Genomic DNA, 16,525 nt, shown 5'->3' on the forward strand with positions numbered 1-16,525 from the left:
GACAACGCTTCGCCTCGCCTGGCTGACATAGAAAATGAGGAGCTCGCCCAGCCTAACAAGCCAAATCTGCTCTCTCGCACAAGCAAGTCAGATCTCGCTTGCCCAGGCACTCAGGGCAAAGAACCAAACATTCGAACTCACCCAGCATTCTTGATTGGCAAGGCCAAACAGTGACAAGCAAAGTAACCAAACGTGCCCTTAGCTTCTAATAACTTTTTTTTTTGCTATTGGGATTTTTTAATAAATTTTAAGCTTTTTAGCATACCAAAAGCTAAAAAACCTACTCAGAATATGCTTTTCACCTTTTAATTCATTTTATCAATTAAAAGCTATCTTTCCAACTTTTCAAAAGAAAGCTCAACGGTTGTGCTATTTGTGTCACCTTCTGATTTTTAGCTAACAAGCTCAAACAAACAGGGCCTTAAGCCTACTGCAATATCGATAGGGTCTTCAATAATTTTAAAACAGAAATAACAACATGTGTTTTATAGTACCCCTCTATAATGTGTTCATTTAAGTATAGATGGTCAAAGCTAAAAAATATTCAGAATAATATTTTGAAATTGGTCCATTTGAGGCTGCAAATTTCCATATTTTTCAATTGTCAAACTAATTGATCAGGTATATTGTTTGAACTTATATTATGTGCAAGTGCAACCAAACAAGAATATGCCCGCACAATATGAAAACTGGCTAGTACAGCCAAAAGTAGGCCTGTTTCTGCTAATGCCATAATCTAACTGGGAGACTGGAACAATCCCTGGTCTGGAGAACAGCCGGCAGCCCATCGCTGTACATGTCGTCTATTGCTAAACCACACAGAGCCAGGCCAGCCAACCTTAAACAGGCAACCACGCCGAGAAAAGTTCACAGCAGAACAGCCTATTTCCTGTGGCATGTACCACATTCTTCAGAACAGAACAACCCAAGACGAGCTTCCTGGTGGATGCTTTCCGCTAAGAAGATAAGCACTGGCAGCGATTCTGTGGCAACAATTCCTCCTCCAATTAGTTTTTTTAAAAATGTTTCTGCCTATCTAAGCATGCTGAACGAAGCAACCTGTCGCCTGCTATATATAACAGGCACGCGGCTCTCGGTTGTGCGACCATATCTTGCACTAGCTTCTCCTGCATCTCTGCAGTCTGCGCTCTATCGATCTACAGCCTGCAACACCATTGGCATCAGGAGTAGTCACCACTCGATCGCCAGACCCTTCTCTTTCCTAGCTAGCTAGCTACCTTGACGGCGCGGCCATGGAGTCACTGGTCTGCGTAGCAGTGTGGGCTGTGACCTTGGCCGCGGCCATGGCTTCCATCCTGTGGGCATACAGGTGGAGCCACCCGAAAGCTAACGGCCAGCTGCCTCCGGGCTCCCTCGGCTTGCCTCTTCTCGGCGAGACCTTGCAGTTCTTCGCGCCCAATCCTACCTGTGACGTCTCGCCATTCGTGAAGGAGAGACTGGACAGGTACTAGCTTAATTGTTAACCAGCAGTCATCAGTGTGCAAACCAAGCAGCAGATAATTGTTAAGCAGGCTGCTAATGAATGGTTTACTCTCTGCATTTGCATATTGCGTTGGTGATGTAACAAATTGGATGGATGTGTATATAGGTACGGTAACATCTTCAAGACGAGCATCGTGGGGCGGTCGGTGGTGGTGTCGGCGGACCCAGAGCTGAACTACTACGTGTTCCAGCAGGAGGGGAAGCTGTTCGAGAGCTGGTACCCGGACACCTTCACCGAGATCTTCGGCCGCGACAACGTCGGCTCCCTCCACGGCTTCATGTACAAGTACCTCAAGACGCTCGTGCTCCGCCTCTACGGCCAGGAGAACCTCAGGACCGTGCTCCTCGCCGACACCCACCGCGCCTGCCGTGCCAGCCTCGGCGCGTGGGCGAGCCGGCCGTGCGGCGTCGAGCTCAAGGACGCCATCTCCACCGTAAGAGCTTCAGATCGATCAGCAGCCTGCTGTACCTGTGCTTCATTATTTGACACACATTGCGCTCGATCAGCTTATATTAGTTAGATGACCGACGATGATCTGATCTTTCGCACGATGAAAAATGAAATCAATTCCATTTCCTGCGTGCGTGCAGATGATATTCGATCTTACCGCGAAGAAGCTGATCAGCTACGAGCCGTCCAGGTCGTCGGAGGATCTGAGGAAGAACTTCGTGGCCTTCATTCGCGGCCTCATATCGTTCCCGGTGGACATTCCCGGCACGGCCTACCATGAGTGCATGCAGGTAACTGATATGCTAGCTAGCTTCACAACCGCACATGCATGCGAAGAGCGCGATGCAACGTAGTGAGCAAGACAGCACATGCATCCAGTCAAACATACGACCATTCACTCACATCACATGCATGCAAAGCTTCCTAGCTCACGGTCAATGGTTCTAGACGAATCCCTTCCGCTAATAAGGCCCCGTTCGGTTCTCTTGGAACCGGGCGTTCCTGGCCCGAAAATCTTCCGTGCTTATTCAAATTTGTGAAAGATCTGTGCGGCTGGGAATCATTTCCCTACAACCGAACGGGGCCTAAGGCTTCTAGCTTCTTCTTACTAGTAAATCCGCTTGTACATGTATGGGCCGGCAGGGGAGGAAGAAGGCGATGAAGGTGCTGAGGACGATGATGCGGGAGCGGATGGCGGATCCGGGGAGGCAGAGCGAGGACTTCTTCGACGTGCTGATCGAGGAGCTGAGGAGGGAGAAGCCCGTCATGACGGAGGCCGTCGCGCTGGACCTCATGTTCGTGCTCCTCTTCGCCAGCTTCGAGACGACGGCGCTGGCGCTCACGCTGGGCGTCAAGCTCCTCGCCGAGAACCCAAGGGTGCTCCGGGCGCTAACGGTTAGTGCAGTGCGTGCGTGCTGCAGCAGCATGCAGCAGGAGACTAGCTAGCTGCGAATTGAACGCGATTGTTTACTTCCATCGACGTACGCGCGCAGGCAGGCAACAAGGCCTGTGGCTTGTGCCGGAAACAATTGACCAGCTGATGAGATGATGCTGCGTGTGTGTGTGTGTGTTGTGTGGCCAGGAGGAGCATGAGGCGATTGTCAGCAACAGGAAGGACAGGGATGCCGGGCTCACGTGGGCCGAGTACAAGTCCATGACCTTCACATCTCAGGTGAGCCTAACCGGGTCTAGCTATACCTAGATACGCCACGGATTGCTGACTGCAACTTGCACCGTTAAAGAAGGCTAGCTCGACATATAGACTTATCTTACAGTCACAGTAACACAAATGGTGTTATATATATGACAACTTTGACAGAAAAATGACGATTCTGCAAGTGCATGGTCAGTGTTTTGTGCATGTGAAACCTAAAGCACGGTCTACGAGGAAGAAGATATAATTGTACTTAGCTTAACATGTAACTAAATTAATCTGGGACAAACATGCATGAGTGCATGCATGTGGATCACTAGAAAGAACAAATACAAGGCAAAACGGATTTGAGAGAAACAGAAATGCAATTTTTGTAAATGACGGTGTTCTTTCGGTGTTGATGAAGCAGGTTACACTCGAGATTGTACGACTGGCAAACATCGTGCCGGGTATTTTTCGGAAGGCCTTGCAAGACATTGAGTTCAAAGGTACAATAATACATACTACCTGCAGGGAATATATATACTTCTGATCCCATTTTCGGTAAGATTATTAAAAAATATACTTATTAGATTTTCGTTTGTGTCCGGACCTCTGGATGCTGCAGGCTACACCATTCCAGCAGGCTGGGGAGTGATGGTGTGTCCTCCAGCAGTGCACTTAAATCCCGAAATCTATGAAGATCCATTAGCGTTTAATCCGTGGAGATGGCAGGTTTGTGCCCTTCTCGATCTATTTGTGCAAAACCGAAAGTTATTCTTAGGGTTCTGGGATAGTAGAAAATTGAATCAAAAGGACCCTGTAGTAACACTTTTAGTTTCAGTCTTTCAGGATTTTGTTTGACGGTACCACCCATGTCCATCGAACCGTGCACAATTCCTACCTGAAGTTAGAAAGCGGTCCACATCTTATTTAAGGTGTATCATCATTTTATAAAAACTAACCAGATACTAATATAAGTGGAGAGTAGTTAAGGAGTAGTAAATTAAACCAAACGATGGAAATTGCAATCAGATATACGCATGAATTCTGGAGTTTCAAGTACTCCTTCCAGTCCAAAATAAGTCTCCATCTTGCAATATAAGGAATCAACCAATTTTAACTTTGACTAGATTTTATATATAAAAAATAGTATCAACATCCGTAACTTCAAATAGGTTTAGTATGGACATATATAACGTGTGATTAACCTAATTATGCTTATTTAGTATCACACATATTAGTATTTTTTATACTATATATTTCTCAAAGTTAAAATTGTTAAACTCATCAAAATGCGAGATGGTGACTTATTTTGGGACCGAGGGAGTACTACATCGTAACTTCACTTGGAACTTGGAAGGATAATAAGAAGGACCCAGAAAAAGAATATATACGTATATACACACATGCATGGTCTACCAAGTCCTAAACAGACGAGCGTGCACATATATTGGCAAACAACTGCACCAATCGCCTTGGTAGAGTACTAATATTAGCATATTTTGCAACAAATTGCATGGGATTCTGACCACTTGCCCTAGCTGTCTCCAGTTTAGGGTTCTAGCCTGACATTTTCTCAATGGGGCAGGTGAATGTGCTAGAATCAGTGAAAAGTAGAAAAAACAAATATGTCAAGGGGACATTACACAGGAGTAAATAATCCTATCTTGCCTGTATAGCAAGGTGATGAACCTGGATTTGCAGCAGTAAGCTCAGTTCTTTGTTTGTAGATTATTGCTACGTGATATGTCTACATGGGAATGGTCAAGAAGTCAGCTTATGGAACAGCATATAGTCAAATAAAAGTTACTTAATATGCGCTGTTCCACTGAAAAGAGACAGCTAAGTGTAAAGAAATGAATTAAGCAATCTTAAAGCCATAACAGTTGAGATATTATATTGTTCACATAAGCAAAAAAGATGCAGCAACTTGTAATAAGATATGCCCATAGCTAGAAGCCTCCATGCATATATAACTCGGAAGATAAAAGAATGGACATGAAAAACGGTAGACGATAGATTGCATATTTTCAGTTCTTGACTGACGAAGTTTCTCTAAACTCTAAACAATTCTCTTGTGGGTGTCACTTGAGCAGGACAAGGTGGAAATCACCGGTGGGACGAAGCATTTCATGGCCTTCGGTGGGGGGCTCCGGTTCTGTGTCGGCACAGATCTCAGCAAGGTCTTGATGGCAACCTTCATCCACTGCCTGGTTACAAAGTACAGGTACCAGTTCTTACTTGAAGATGCAGGCACAAATATTTAAATTCTTCTGAAAAATTTAAATCTATATTCTAAGATAAATTTGGCGATTTGTAGTTGGAGGACAATCAAAGGAGGGAACATAGTCCGTACCCCCGGGCTCAGCTTCCCCGATGGCTTTCATGTTCAGCTCTTACCTAAGAACTGACACCTTCTTCTGTCCTGATTTCTGGATATACACAGTGTGTTCCCTGTCAGGTCAATGTGGTTGCTTGCAGGCAAACATATACAGGAAATAAGTATAAAAATATAGCATATATATCTAGGTGATGAAGCAGTCTTATACATACCTGAGGTCATTCAGCCTGTTCGCTTGTTGGTTTCAGTCAGAGCTTATCAGTTAGCCAAGTATTTTCCTTTCACAAAAAAAACAGCACCGACCGGACTTATCAGCCAGAAACCAACCAACGAACAGGCTGATTGTAGGGCACCTCTCTGTTAGTGTAGTATACTCTTGTGACCAATGGATATATTTAGGTCCCTGATCCAAACAATATAGGGGTGTTTGTACTTTGGGATCTCTTTTGTTTCCCGTGTGGTTAATTAGTGGTCTCTATACGGTCTACCCATATGGTGTGTCATGTAGTTTAAATCTGTCATGTACAAGCGCTTAGCGCTTGCCTATATGTAGTGGCCACGATGTTTTGGCCTGCATGCATGCACTGTTTCAGGAGTTCTCTGGTATGTACAAGTTGCTTGGTTTGGTCTCAAGTTTGAATGTCCACATATACTAATCCAATGAGTACATCACAAATGGAAGTAAACTATGCTTTAGAAAAAAATGAATCCCTTTACAAATACGCAAGCCATTGGTTTGAAGAATCTACACTACTCCAGAACCATGGTCGGGTCTAAACTCGCTATCAGAATTGTCTCGGTAGAGGTCAATCGACAGACGGCAGTGATAGGGCTTGCCTATCAATTTCGATTTTATACCGAGTAGTGAAAGTCTTGTATCTGGAACCGACAATGATATTAAAAGGATCATTGTTGGATCATGTCTCTACTCGATACGATAGCAGGGAGTCACTGTCGGTTCATTACATCCAATCAGTAGTGACATTTATTTTCCCCTTTTTATTATATACTTTATTATTACATTTAAATAAAGGTTATTGTCTAATATTTTATATTTGATATTATTTCAAGAGTTTGTCATCAGAACAGGGATGGTTCAAAGTCCAAATCAAAATATTATCTAGACACTTTATCGAGAGTAAAATACACTCGCGAGGAGACGGCACGTCACCGATTAACTTTTACTTCTAAATTTTTGGGTCTCTAAACTTGTGTCAGGCTCCAATACTAGTCCAAACAGCTTTCAACCTGATCTATACGCCAACGTGGCATGTTGACTGAATGCCCGGGATTTTTTGACTTAGTGTTGATATGTATCTAACATGTTGGGTCCACTGCCTAAACTTGCATGACAGAGTCAAGTCTTAAACTTCCAAAATTGCATATACATGTCCACAAAAACTTACTGAACGGGCCACACGAGGTTAATAAACTTGCATGGCGGTGTCATCTACATCCCTAACTTCCAAAATTGTAGACACAGGTCCCCAAACTTACTAATTGGGCCACACGAGGTCCGATTGTCATTGTTTGCGATAAACCGCATGTGTGGCTGCTAATTGTGCACCTAGCATGTGGATCCCATGTGTAGGGCCTGTTTGGTTATTGTCGTAATTTGTCACGCCTAACCTCTAATAAATTGTGGCTACCACAAAAAGTATGAGAAGCAAAATCGAAACCACACTTGACAAGAAAATGAGTTTACGACGTGTGAGATATGTTGCTAAGAAAATATGGCGTGCCATAGTTGTGGCAGTGAACCAAAGAACTGCCAAAAATTTGCGGCATGACTAACCTGTGGCGTGGCAAGTTGTGGTTATAAACTAAATAGGCCCTAAGTGCATGTTTGGCACGACTCCTCCCCCACGTGCTCCTCTGGAGGGACTGGAGCCGGAGGAAGGATCCACAAGAGATAGGGTGCTAAGAAAGTATGGCGCGTCATAGTTATGGTAGTGAACCAAAGAACTACAAAAAATTATGGCATGACTAACCTATGGCATGGTAAGTTGTAGTTACAAACTAAACAGGCCCTAAGTGCCTATTTGGCATGGCTCCTCCCCTAGGTGCTCCTCCGGAGGAGCTGGAGCTGTAGGGAGGATCCACAAATTGCAGCTCCGGCTTCTACATAAAAATTGGCTCTGGCTCCTCTTCCATGCACAAAAATGGCTCCTCCTAAGGAGTTTGGTCTGGCTCATTTGCCGAAGCTGCTATCAAAACTGGAGCCGAAGCCATGCCAAATAGGCTAAAATGCATGTTATTGATTGTCCTAATAAAACTAAGACTATGTTTGGTTCATCAAAATGTAATTAATAATATCTTAGTACAGAAGTGAAGGGTACTGTATCAATGTTTGGTTTACCACCCCTATGTGCATACATGTAATTGGATATGGGTCATTCACACACAATCCCCTCGTCCTAAAGCTTTACTACTGCCATTGCTCCAAGACTCGAGTGCATCCTATCTATTTGCCTGTGGCTCTCCTTACTTGTGCCTTTGCAAGCATTTTTGCTAACAACCACACGCGGCCTCATCATCAGCGAGTCCTCTACTCTCACACCTGAGTGAAGAAACGAATATAAGATTGGAAGAGAGAAAAGAGTAGAGAGAGGGAGAGTGAAGGGGAGGAGAGTGAGATCACGACATCGAGTGTGTTAGCTCGTGAAGCTTCTCTTGCGAGGAAAGGGTGGTTCAAGGGAGCAGATATAAAACACTAGAGTCTTGACAGGTATAAAGGTGTTGCGTGATAGGCCAATCTGAGCTGGATGCTTATACTGAAACCCATTCGTCTATGTAATCAAATACCGTTATAATTTGGTGAACCAAACATCATCTAAATCTTATGCGCTTTAGACGTTTTTGTCAGCACGAAAATGCGTTGACACACAGCAAGCCGACGTGTGAACAATCGACTATTTCACACGGAGATCCGTTTGGCTTCAACGCAGGGATAACCGATCCTGCGTATTCCTCCCGAGACATGCCAGTCAATTTGACCATGCAATTGACAAGGAGAGAAAGTTTATCAGTAATTTAAGGTGAAACATGCCGGTCTGTGCCTAAACAGTTCCAAATGTGCCGCTTCAGGAGCAGCCAGACGGGAAAACGATTAAATAGCCAATACGCACAGAAATCGGCTGTTACGGACTGTAAAGCTCGTGGGTAGCGGTTGATTTTATGTTGATAGGTACAGTACACGTAGTAAATGAGATCATCAGCTAGGTAGATATTACCATTGTGAATCATTGAGCCGATGAATCTAACGAGAAAGGATATAACATGCGAATAAATCGACTATCTAATACAAATGGATCTGCAGATGCTCGAAATCTAATCTGTTACCATCAACAGTGAGGTTCGACCGGATCGATGGCAATTATGAGCTTCGACAGGCTTTCCGATAGACATGTTATATGTGAAGGCTCAGGTGAATCGGCTAAAATAGCTGATTCAGGTGAAAAAGAACTACAACGTGTGAACAATCGACTATTTCACACGGATAAACCTATGAACTCATCAGACCTAACATGTCATCTCTAACCGTGGGGTTCGACCAGATCGATGCAGCCATGATAAAGACAATAAATTAGATCTTCAAAGTAAACAGATCTATTCACATTTAACAGAATCACAGATGCACACTGTAGGCATTAAAGCATAGGCGATTGGCTATTTAGCTGATGCAGACATAGCAAACAGTTAAGGTCACGCCTAATCGAGAATAAATTTACGAACTAGCATCCTCCAATCTACAGTGCCATCACTGGGGATCGACCACATCGTTACAGCTATAATAACGAACTATAAACCAGATTTAACTAATCAACAAACATCTTCAAGATTATACATGCCTTAATCGCGTACCATGCACGATCAAGACCGAAATAGAACCACCGATGAAACATAACCCATCGCTTAGAGTAAAAAACATCATGTTGTGACAAAGCAAACGACGGACTAAAAGGATATGAGGCCGATCTAGATCGATCTCGACCAAGCAAATTGATGTTGCTATAAACTAATAATGATAAAAATATCGGCAAGTTCGGTAACTTAATGAATCTACCCGAAGGACGCCACTCTTAGGTAGAGCCGATAACTTGACCTTAATCTAGTTTGAGCAGTAGAGGTCGACCGGATCGATGCAGCCGTACTTAAACTAGACAAGAGTCGATAACTAGCTTATACTAGAGTTCGCAGTGGAGGTCGACCGGATCGATGCAGCCATATAAACTGAAGTATAAGCCATGACGGTACTTACAGACAAGCCAGAGGTTGGCCGGACCGATACAGACAAGCCAGAGGTCGGCCGGACCGATACAGCCTTGCTTGCTGAAGAACTCGCTGAGATCTACTGTACTCATACTCCTAAGGGTCGGCACGGAGCAAAAAAAAGTAAAATTATATTTGATTGATTGAATGTCCTTTTACAATAGACAGGGTCTAATATTTATATCCGGAATCTAAGAATGAATCCTACTTAAGCACGACTCATTACAATATTTAGTATAAAATAAAGCATTCCTAATTTAAGATAACTTGGACCCTAATCTTTTCTTTTTTTAGAGTCCGACATGTTTCCCTCGACGTCAACCGTAGCTCATTGTCGTTGTCTGCTGACGTCATTCGAAGAGAGCTAATTCCGGTGCATCTGAATCAGCTGATATCAATCCTTATGCAATTGATTCCTCGATTGACATGATCTTGGAAGCTTCGAGTTCCTGTATTTCTCTTCTCAATTTTTGGTGTAAACAGTTTTGTAAATACTTCAAAATTTGCAAATCACATTCATGTACACATACAAATTGTCTTCCATAGGACAAAACAACTAATAATTGAGTAACAAATTTTCCTTTGTCCACGTTTGAAGAGACATGTTCTTATTTGAAATAGACAAGTTTTGACAATCCAAGGAGTCAAAACATTTATATTTTATTTAGGTTGAACATCAATTGTGCCAATAAATTTGTGCTTCAAATCTATGACGTTGATTTTGTAGCCATTGGAGATTAATTATTGTTAGATGTACTATAAAGACATTCCAAACACAAAAAAACGCCTTGCAATTGCAATAACCATTTTATTACATCAGCCGGTACTGTATATAATAAGAATATTTAGGCCTGGTTTAGTTTTAAAAAGTTTTCTCAAAAAGTGCTACAGTAGCCATTACATCGAATCTTGCGATACGTGCATGGAGTATTAAATGTAGACGAAAAAAAACTAATTGCACAGTTTAGTTGAAAATCGCGAGACGAACATTTTAAACTAATTAGTCCATGATTAAATACTAATTGCCAAATAAAAACAAAAGTGGTACGGTAGCCAAAATTTCTAAATTTCGCCAAACGAGGCCTCATTTCTAAATGTCCCCCTTTCCGTAGAGGAAGAAAGGTTACACAGAAACACGCGCTCACCTTCGTACCTTCCCCGATCTCGCTAGGGTTCCCGCGATGGCGACACCGCGTTCCCCGAGCCCCCGCGGCGACGCGCTCCTGGACTCGGCGCCGCTCCTCGGCGGTGTCGGGCGGCGCCGCGGGGGCTCGCTGCGCCGGCCGTCTCTCCGGGGCGCGTCGCGGCTGCTGCGGCGGGGCGGGCGCCGAGCGATGCGGGAGCCGTCGCTGCTGGTGCGGGAGGCCGCGGCGGAGCAGCTGGAGGAACGGCAGGCGGATTGGGCCTACTCCCGCCCCGTGGTGGCGCTCGACTTCCTCTGGAACCTCGCCTTCATCCTCGTCTCCGCCGTCGTGCTCGTGCTCAGCCACGACGAGAGCCCCTCCATGCCGCTCCGTTTCTGGATCGCTGGGTACGCCGCCCAGTGCGTCGTCCACATGGTCTGCGTCGCCATCGAGTATCGCATGCGATACGGCCAGCGCGGCGGCTCGCCAATTCCTGCCGACGAGGAGAGCGGAAGTGGTACATCGTCCTCCTCCAGCGACGACGACGACAGAGAGCACGGCTCCCGTGGTCGAAGTGGCGACTGCCTCAGGTAATTGGTGTACGTGGCGAGAGATATGCAGTTATTACCATTTCCTTCCCTTAAAATTGTCGGCCAGTAGCTGGAGTGATTTTCATGTTTATATTTATAGCTTAGGGATTCTTATTTTCGGTTTAGTATTCCTTATTGAGTTATTGTCTAGTTTCTGGTTGAATGGTCCATAGTCGCTTGAAATGTTGTTTGTGTTGCAATTTTATTCTGGGCAATGCAGGTGGAACACCATATCAAGGGACGACTGTGCCTGTTGAACAATAAACGAATCGTAATAGTGCATTTGATCTGGTTGTGATTTGTTCCTTCGCCCAATTGAAAATTTCTGCCCGATTTTGCAGAATATAGGCACATTTATCCACTCACTTAAATCCATTTGCATATAAGGAAAATTATTCTCATAGCACTCCCGTTGAAGGGGTTTCCTCCTATGTACTATTTTTGTTCGGATTGCTTTTGTTTGGTGTCTTCCTCCATCTAGCACTTCGCTTTCAAAATGTTAGTACCGTCTTCTTTGGTGATCCCCTCATCTCCACGACCTTTGGCAGCAAGGATAGAGCCCTCCAGAGTGAGCCAGCTAATGACGTCGGCCTGCTTCCATCGTAGTAGAAGGTGATGCAGAGATATTGAGCAGCAGTACCAGTCTAGCTAGGGAGTGACACTGAGGAATGTTGCTTGGTTATCTAGATCTGGACGCTGCTAAGCAAGGGGATTGTAGCCTTGAAGGTGGGACTGGATTGTAGCCTTGAAGGTGGGACTGGCATACAACGGTGGCCGTGGATTCTACTGCTAGTGAGCAAGCAGACCAGCTATTGGGGAAGGGTTTAGGCAGCTGTTGACAGTGGGATGGATGGAAGTGCGATCTAATGGTGCAGTGGCAGAAGGAGCAAGTTGAGGGTGGAAGGCGATGCTAGTTTTGCAATCCAGAGAAAAAAAAATGGTGACACAGGAGCAAAACCCTTTGGTGAGAGTGCTGTGCGAGTAGTTTTTCTTCTTATGCATTGAAAAGCTAGATCATATGGAGAGCGGTCTGTGAGGTAATTGGTACTAAAAGCTGAGGGTGGATCTTAAGATGTTGAGGCTGAATTAGTTCCAGATTGAGTGGAGCGCAGCAACTTTTCAACAAGTACCACATACCACGTCTGTGAAGCCTATGTGATGAGATTACTACAATTATTTCTTGCACTGCCCACTCTAGTTATTTTTGTTTCTGAGATCTCCATCCACTTGATCACACAGTAGTACAAGTTTATTTGGCCATACTGGTGCATAGAACCATGATGGCGTTCAAAATTCAAAGATGTGGGACTAATGAATGTCACTGTTCACTTGATTTTGCCGTATAATTTGAACCTTTAGAAAAGATGTTTGACAGATATGTGGTTTTGATAGACTTAGTAAGATAGACACCTGCAGTGCATTTTTAAGTCTGCATTTGTAGGTAAGCCACCTACGGAAGGCTAACTATTGCTTTTGGTATATTCTGCATATTTGGTTATATGTGGACTAACTTGGTGGTTAGCTTTTCGTATTTTATTATGCATTGCTCAGACTGCATTGTTGCACTTCATATGCCAGTGTCCACATTTAATTTTTCGTTGATTCCAAAAAAGAAATAAATTCTCATCTATAAGCTCCATACTTCATCACTTTGAATTCTCTGCTGCCTGCTGAATTCGTCCCACATATTGTTTTCTATTTCCTAGTCCCATTTAACGGTTAATTGTTTTGTTAATATTTCTAACATGTAAACTGCCAACTATGTCCTCTTTGCTGTCTTGCAGTGTAGCTAAACATCTGGAGTCTGCTAACACAATGTTCTCATTCGTATGGTGGATAATTGGATTTTATTGGGTATCTGCTGGTGGAGAAGTTCTTACCCATGATGCGCCTCAACTTTACTGGTACACATAGTTCTCTGTTTAGATAATTGTATACACAATTCTTGAAAATATAGTCACCTTTTATATGGCTCATCATTTGTGTCCATTAGAATAATGCTTCTTTATAATTTCTTTTGCAGGCTTTGCATCGTATTTTTGGCATTTGATGTTTTCTTTGTCGTCTTCTGTGTGGCTTTGGCCTGCATCATTGGTATTGCTGTTTGTTGCTGCCTTCCTTGTATCATAGCAATTTTATATGCAGTGTCGGATCAGGTACATCTTCTCAAATATATGTTGATAGAAGTTTCATTAACTACTAAAGTTTGTTAGTTTTTTCTATGTATGATGTGGTAAATTGGTTTGCTAGTTTCACTATCTACTTTTGTGGCATAACCTTACGTAGTTTATCTCTTATAATATAAGCTTCAGTATGCCACAGTGGTCAGTAGATAAATCTGGTAAAGGTTCTTCAAATCAAGCTGGTTAGGCCTTGTAATTCACTACGTATGAGGAATATTGGTAATCTTTCTGAATGGTTGCTAAACTATCTGGTCAAAGCATAGCTAAATAATCATCAGGCTAGGCTGGTAAACATCTACCAATTACTGGGTCTGTTTTTACATGTTCCGGTCATTGTAAAGTTTCCAAAACTCATGTGTATCTTGCCAATCATGAAATTGAAATTTTGAGTAAGTCATGTTACTGCTATGCTATGCTGTTGAATTGTCAATTGCACCTGCAAAATTGCTCAATTGAAATATTGATTGATTATGCATGCCGGCACAGTTGTGATGATTGAAACCAATGTCTAGTGGAAATGAAAAACATCTAGCACTGCCACCTATCTTGGCTGATCCGAGTTGGAGACGTGGACATGTTCCCAGTAGGAAAGTTGGCTCAGCTCATAGCATTGTCTTTCCCCCCTATATGAGTAGGCCGTGTAAATACTGGAAGCTCAATTGCCAATTTACCACATATACACTAGCCTGTGGTGATTCTGATTGATGGAATACCATTTTCCGTTTTGTGAACTTTCCGATTCCAATCTGGTTTTCAAAACATGGTGTATATAACAAACTTTGAGAACTTCCAATGTATGAGCTTGCTGTGCTAGATGTACTGTGATGAGTGACATGGTAAAATTACATGCCTTTCTATGTTTAAATTTACTTTTTTCTTTTTCTTTTTCTTGTAGACCATGTGTTCTGTTTTATTGCTTCTCTTTCTTTATAACTTTTATTGCACATTTAATTTGTTAGCATGATTTTAAAAATGATTACGTTCTTTCCATACGATTGAAAACAGGAGGGAGCATCTGAAGATGACATTCGCCAAATTCCAAAATACAAATTTCGGAAGATGGAAGAGCCTGAAAAGGAGTCTGTTAGTGTGCCTGGATCTTCTGGTGGAATAATGATAGAATGTGGCACCAATCAACCTATTGAAAAAGTACTTGCAGCTGAAGATGCGGTAAATTCTCTAGTTCTTGATTCTTAACTTATTGCATTAGGGAGACTGAGATTCTGAATTATTTGTTGAAGTGAAAGAAGTTTGATAAAATAGGTTTGACAAACTATTGATATAGGTGATGTGTTAGCTCAAGTAAAAAAACATCAGAAAGGAGAAGGAATGTCTGAAAGAACAGATAGTAGCCAAACTTTATTATTACAGTACTCGTTCATGGCCAAAACTGTAGCTATCACTCTATGATGTACCTTAGATCTTCCTGGCAAACTTTGTTGCAAACTCATCATAGATTACCATGTAACAAGGTTCCATCATATGACGTCTCTTAATTCTGATGGCCTTGTTTCAGTTGTATGTTAATTTGCGAATTCTAGTGCTAATGAATTTGTTGCTCTTGGTCTATGCAGGAGTGCTGCATTTGCATCTCAGCTTATGATGATGGCGCAGAGCTCCGTGAACTCCCTTGTGGCCACCATTTTCATTGTGTCTGCATCGATAAATGGCTGCACATCAATGCCACATGCCCCCTGTGCAAGTACAATGTTCGGAAAAACACTAGCAGCAGTGGCAGCGAAGAAGTATAAATCTCTATATGAGAACATCGAGAATTCGTACCCAACAGTTCTGGCTTCTCGCTGGTAATCTTTTATCCCAGAATCCCATGAGTGTGCATTTATATCTGTGCTAGTATAATTAAGAAAATGATCCATGTAAAATCTTGTATTCTTAATACGCCATATTGATAATTATGTGCCAACTTTGCCGTGCAGTTGTTTTGTTGTGTTTATATTCTTTATAGTATGTGTACGTGTTTTAGAATTTCTGTATAGCAGCGTCCTTCCCAGCACTTGTTTGTGTAGTCTACTAATGTTTTATAATAATCATACAGCAATCCAGGTTTTTGCTCCATTCGTTCTTCTGGCCAATGATGGTAGTAAAAGCAAGTAGCTGAAGTTGTTGAGTTGTATGTAGGCTTGTGGCAGAATATATAATGCATCATGTTTATTGCGGTGTCATGCCAATCAAATCTAGCCTTCAGGTCAGGTTTTCCATGGTGCCGCTGGCACCCACTTGACTGATGATGGAGTAGATTCCAAATACTTGAGCGTGCAAAGATTATCAAACTTGTGCCATGATTAAAAAAAATCCTTAAATTCAGCTTTCAAATCCAAAACCAAAGTTGCATATGCTGCGCGGAAGCTTGCACGTTAGCTCGCTGGCAGTCCACGTCTACCTGTGGTGCCCGCGTCTAGCCATGAAGCTATCTGCATATCTCCTGTCTTGGGCCATCCCACTAAGCAAGGTGGATGCGAGGCTCTGCGCACCGGCGGTGATGTTTCACGACAAAGATGGCCCCGTGCCGAGTCTGCAGGTGACATTGAGGACCATTAGAAGGGGAAGAGGAGCAAGGAGACGGCGAACAAAAATGTCGTCCATGTCGAGTGAGCTTTATGATTTTCATCTCTCCCGTTCTTCAGGTCGGTGCCTAGATCAAGCTATCTACGCGATTGTGCATGGCATTTGACGGAGCAGAAATTTTCTAGGCGCTCGGTTCAGAACGTCGGTGAGCGAGCTCGTGACGAACCATAGTCCACTCCTAGAGATTGACTCGTACTATCCAATGGTTGCCCCCGGAAAGGTATCCATTGTGTAGAACTTACCTAAATTCAGGCATAAGCCTTCCACGATAGTCCCTCGCCATTCGAGCAGGACACGGAAGATAAGTATGCACGCTGACATGACAATCCGCAGTGGGATA

General features: G+C 43.2%; 2 protein-coding genes across 3 annotated transcripts; both read left to right on the forward strand.

Annotated features, from left to right (window-relative positions):
* The first annotated feature begins 1,235 nt into the window (after positions 1–1,235).
* On the forward strand, positions 1,236–5,500 carry LOC136463983 (cytochrome P450 87A3-like). The gene is made up of 9 exons (XM_066462940.1): positions 1,236–1,465; positions 1,610–1,937; positions 2,095–2,244; positions 2,597–2,848; positions 3,036–3,125; positions 3,517–3,595; positions 3,715–3,821; positions 5,186–5,316; positions 5,410–5,500. The coding sequence occupies exons 1-9, from the start codon at positions 1,254–1,256 to the stop codon at positions 5,498–5,500; spliced, it is 1,440 nt and encodes a 479-aa protein (XP_066319037.1). The 5' UTR covers positions 1,236–1,253.
* Positions 5,501–10,815: 5,315 nt separating this feature from the next.
* On the forward strand, positions 10,816–15,809 carry LOC136463984 (E3 ubiquitin-protein ligase At1g63170-like). 2 transcript variants are annotated; one of them, XR_010761130.1, is made up of 6 exons: positions 10,816–11,416; positions 13,201–13,320; positions 13,440–13,572; positions 14,605–14,769; positions 15,174–15,404; positions 15,656–15,809. XR_010761130.1 is itself a non-coding variant. In XM_066462941.1 (5 exons), exons 1-5 carry the CDS (start codon positions 10,884–10,886, stop codon positions 15,348–15,350), a joined length of 1,128 nt encoding a protein of 375 aa, XP_066319038.1. In that variant the 5' UTR covers positions 10,816–10,883; the 3' UTR covers positions 15,351–15,567. The 2 variants fall into 2 exon arrangements, 1 of the variants encoding a protein (XP_066319038.1); XM_066462941.1 differs by lacking the exon at positions 15,656–15,809 and having other exon boundaries at positions 15,174–15,567.
* The last annotated feature ends 716 nt before the right edge of the window (positions 15,810–16,525 follow it).

The sequence above is a fragment of the Miscanthus floridulus genome, chromosome 7, assembly GCF_019320115.1.
Source record: "Miscanthus floridulus cultivar M001 chromosome 7, ASM1932011v1, whole genome shotgun sequence".
NCBI classification, from domain to species: domain Eukaryota; kingdom Viridiplantae; phylum Streptophyta; class Magnoliopsida; order Poales; family Poaceae; genus Miscanthus; species Miscanthus floridulus.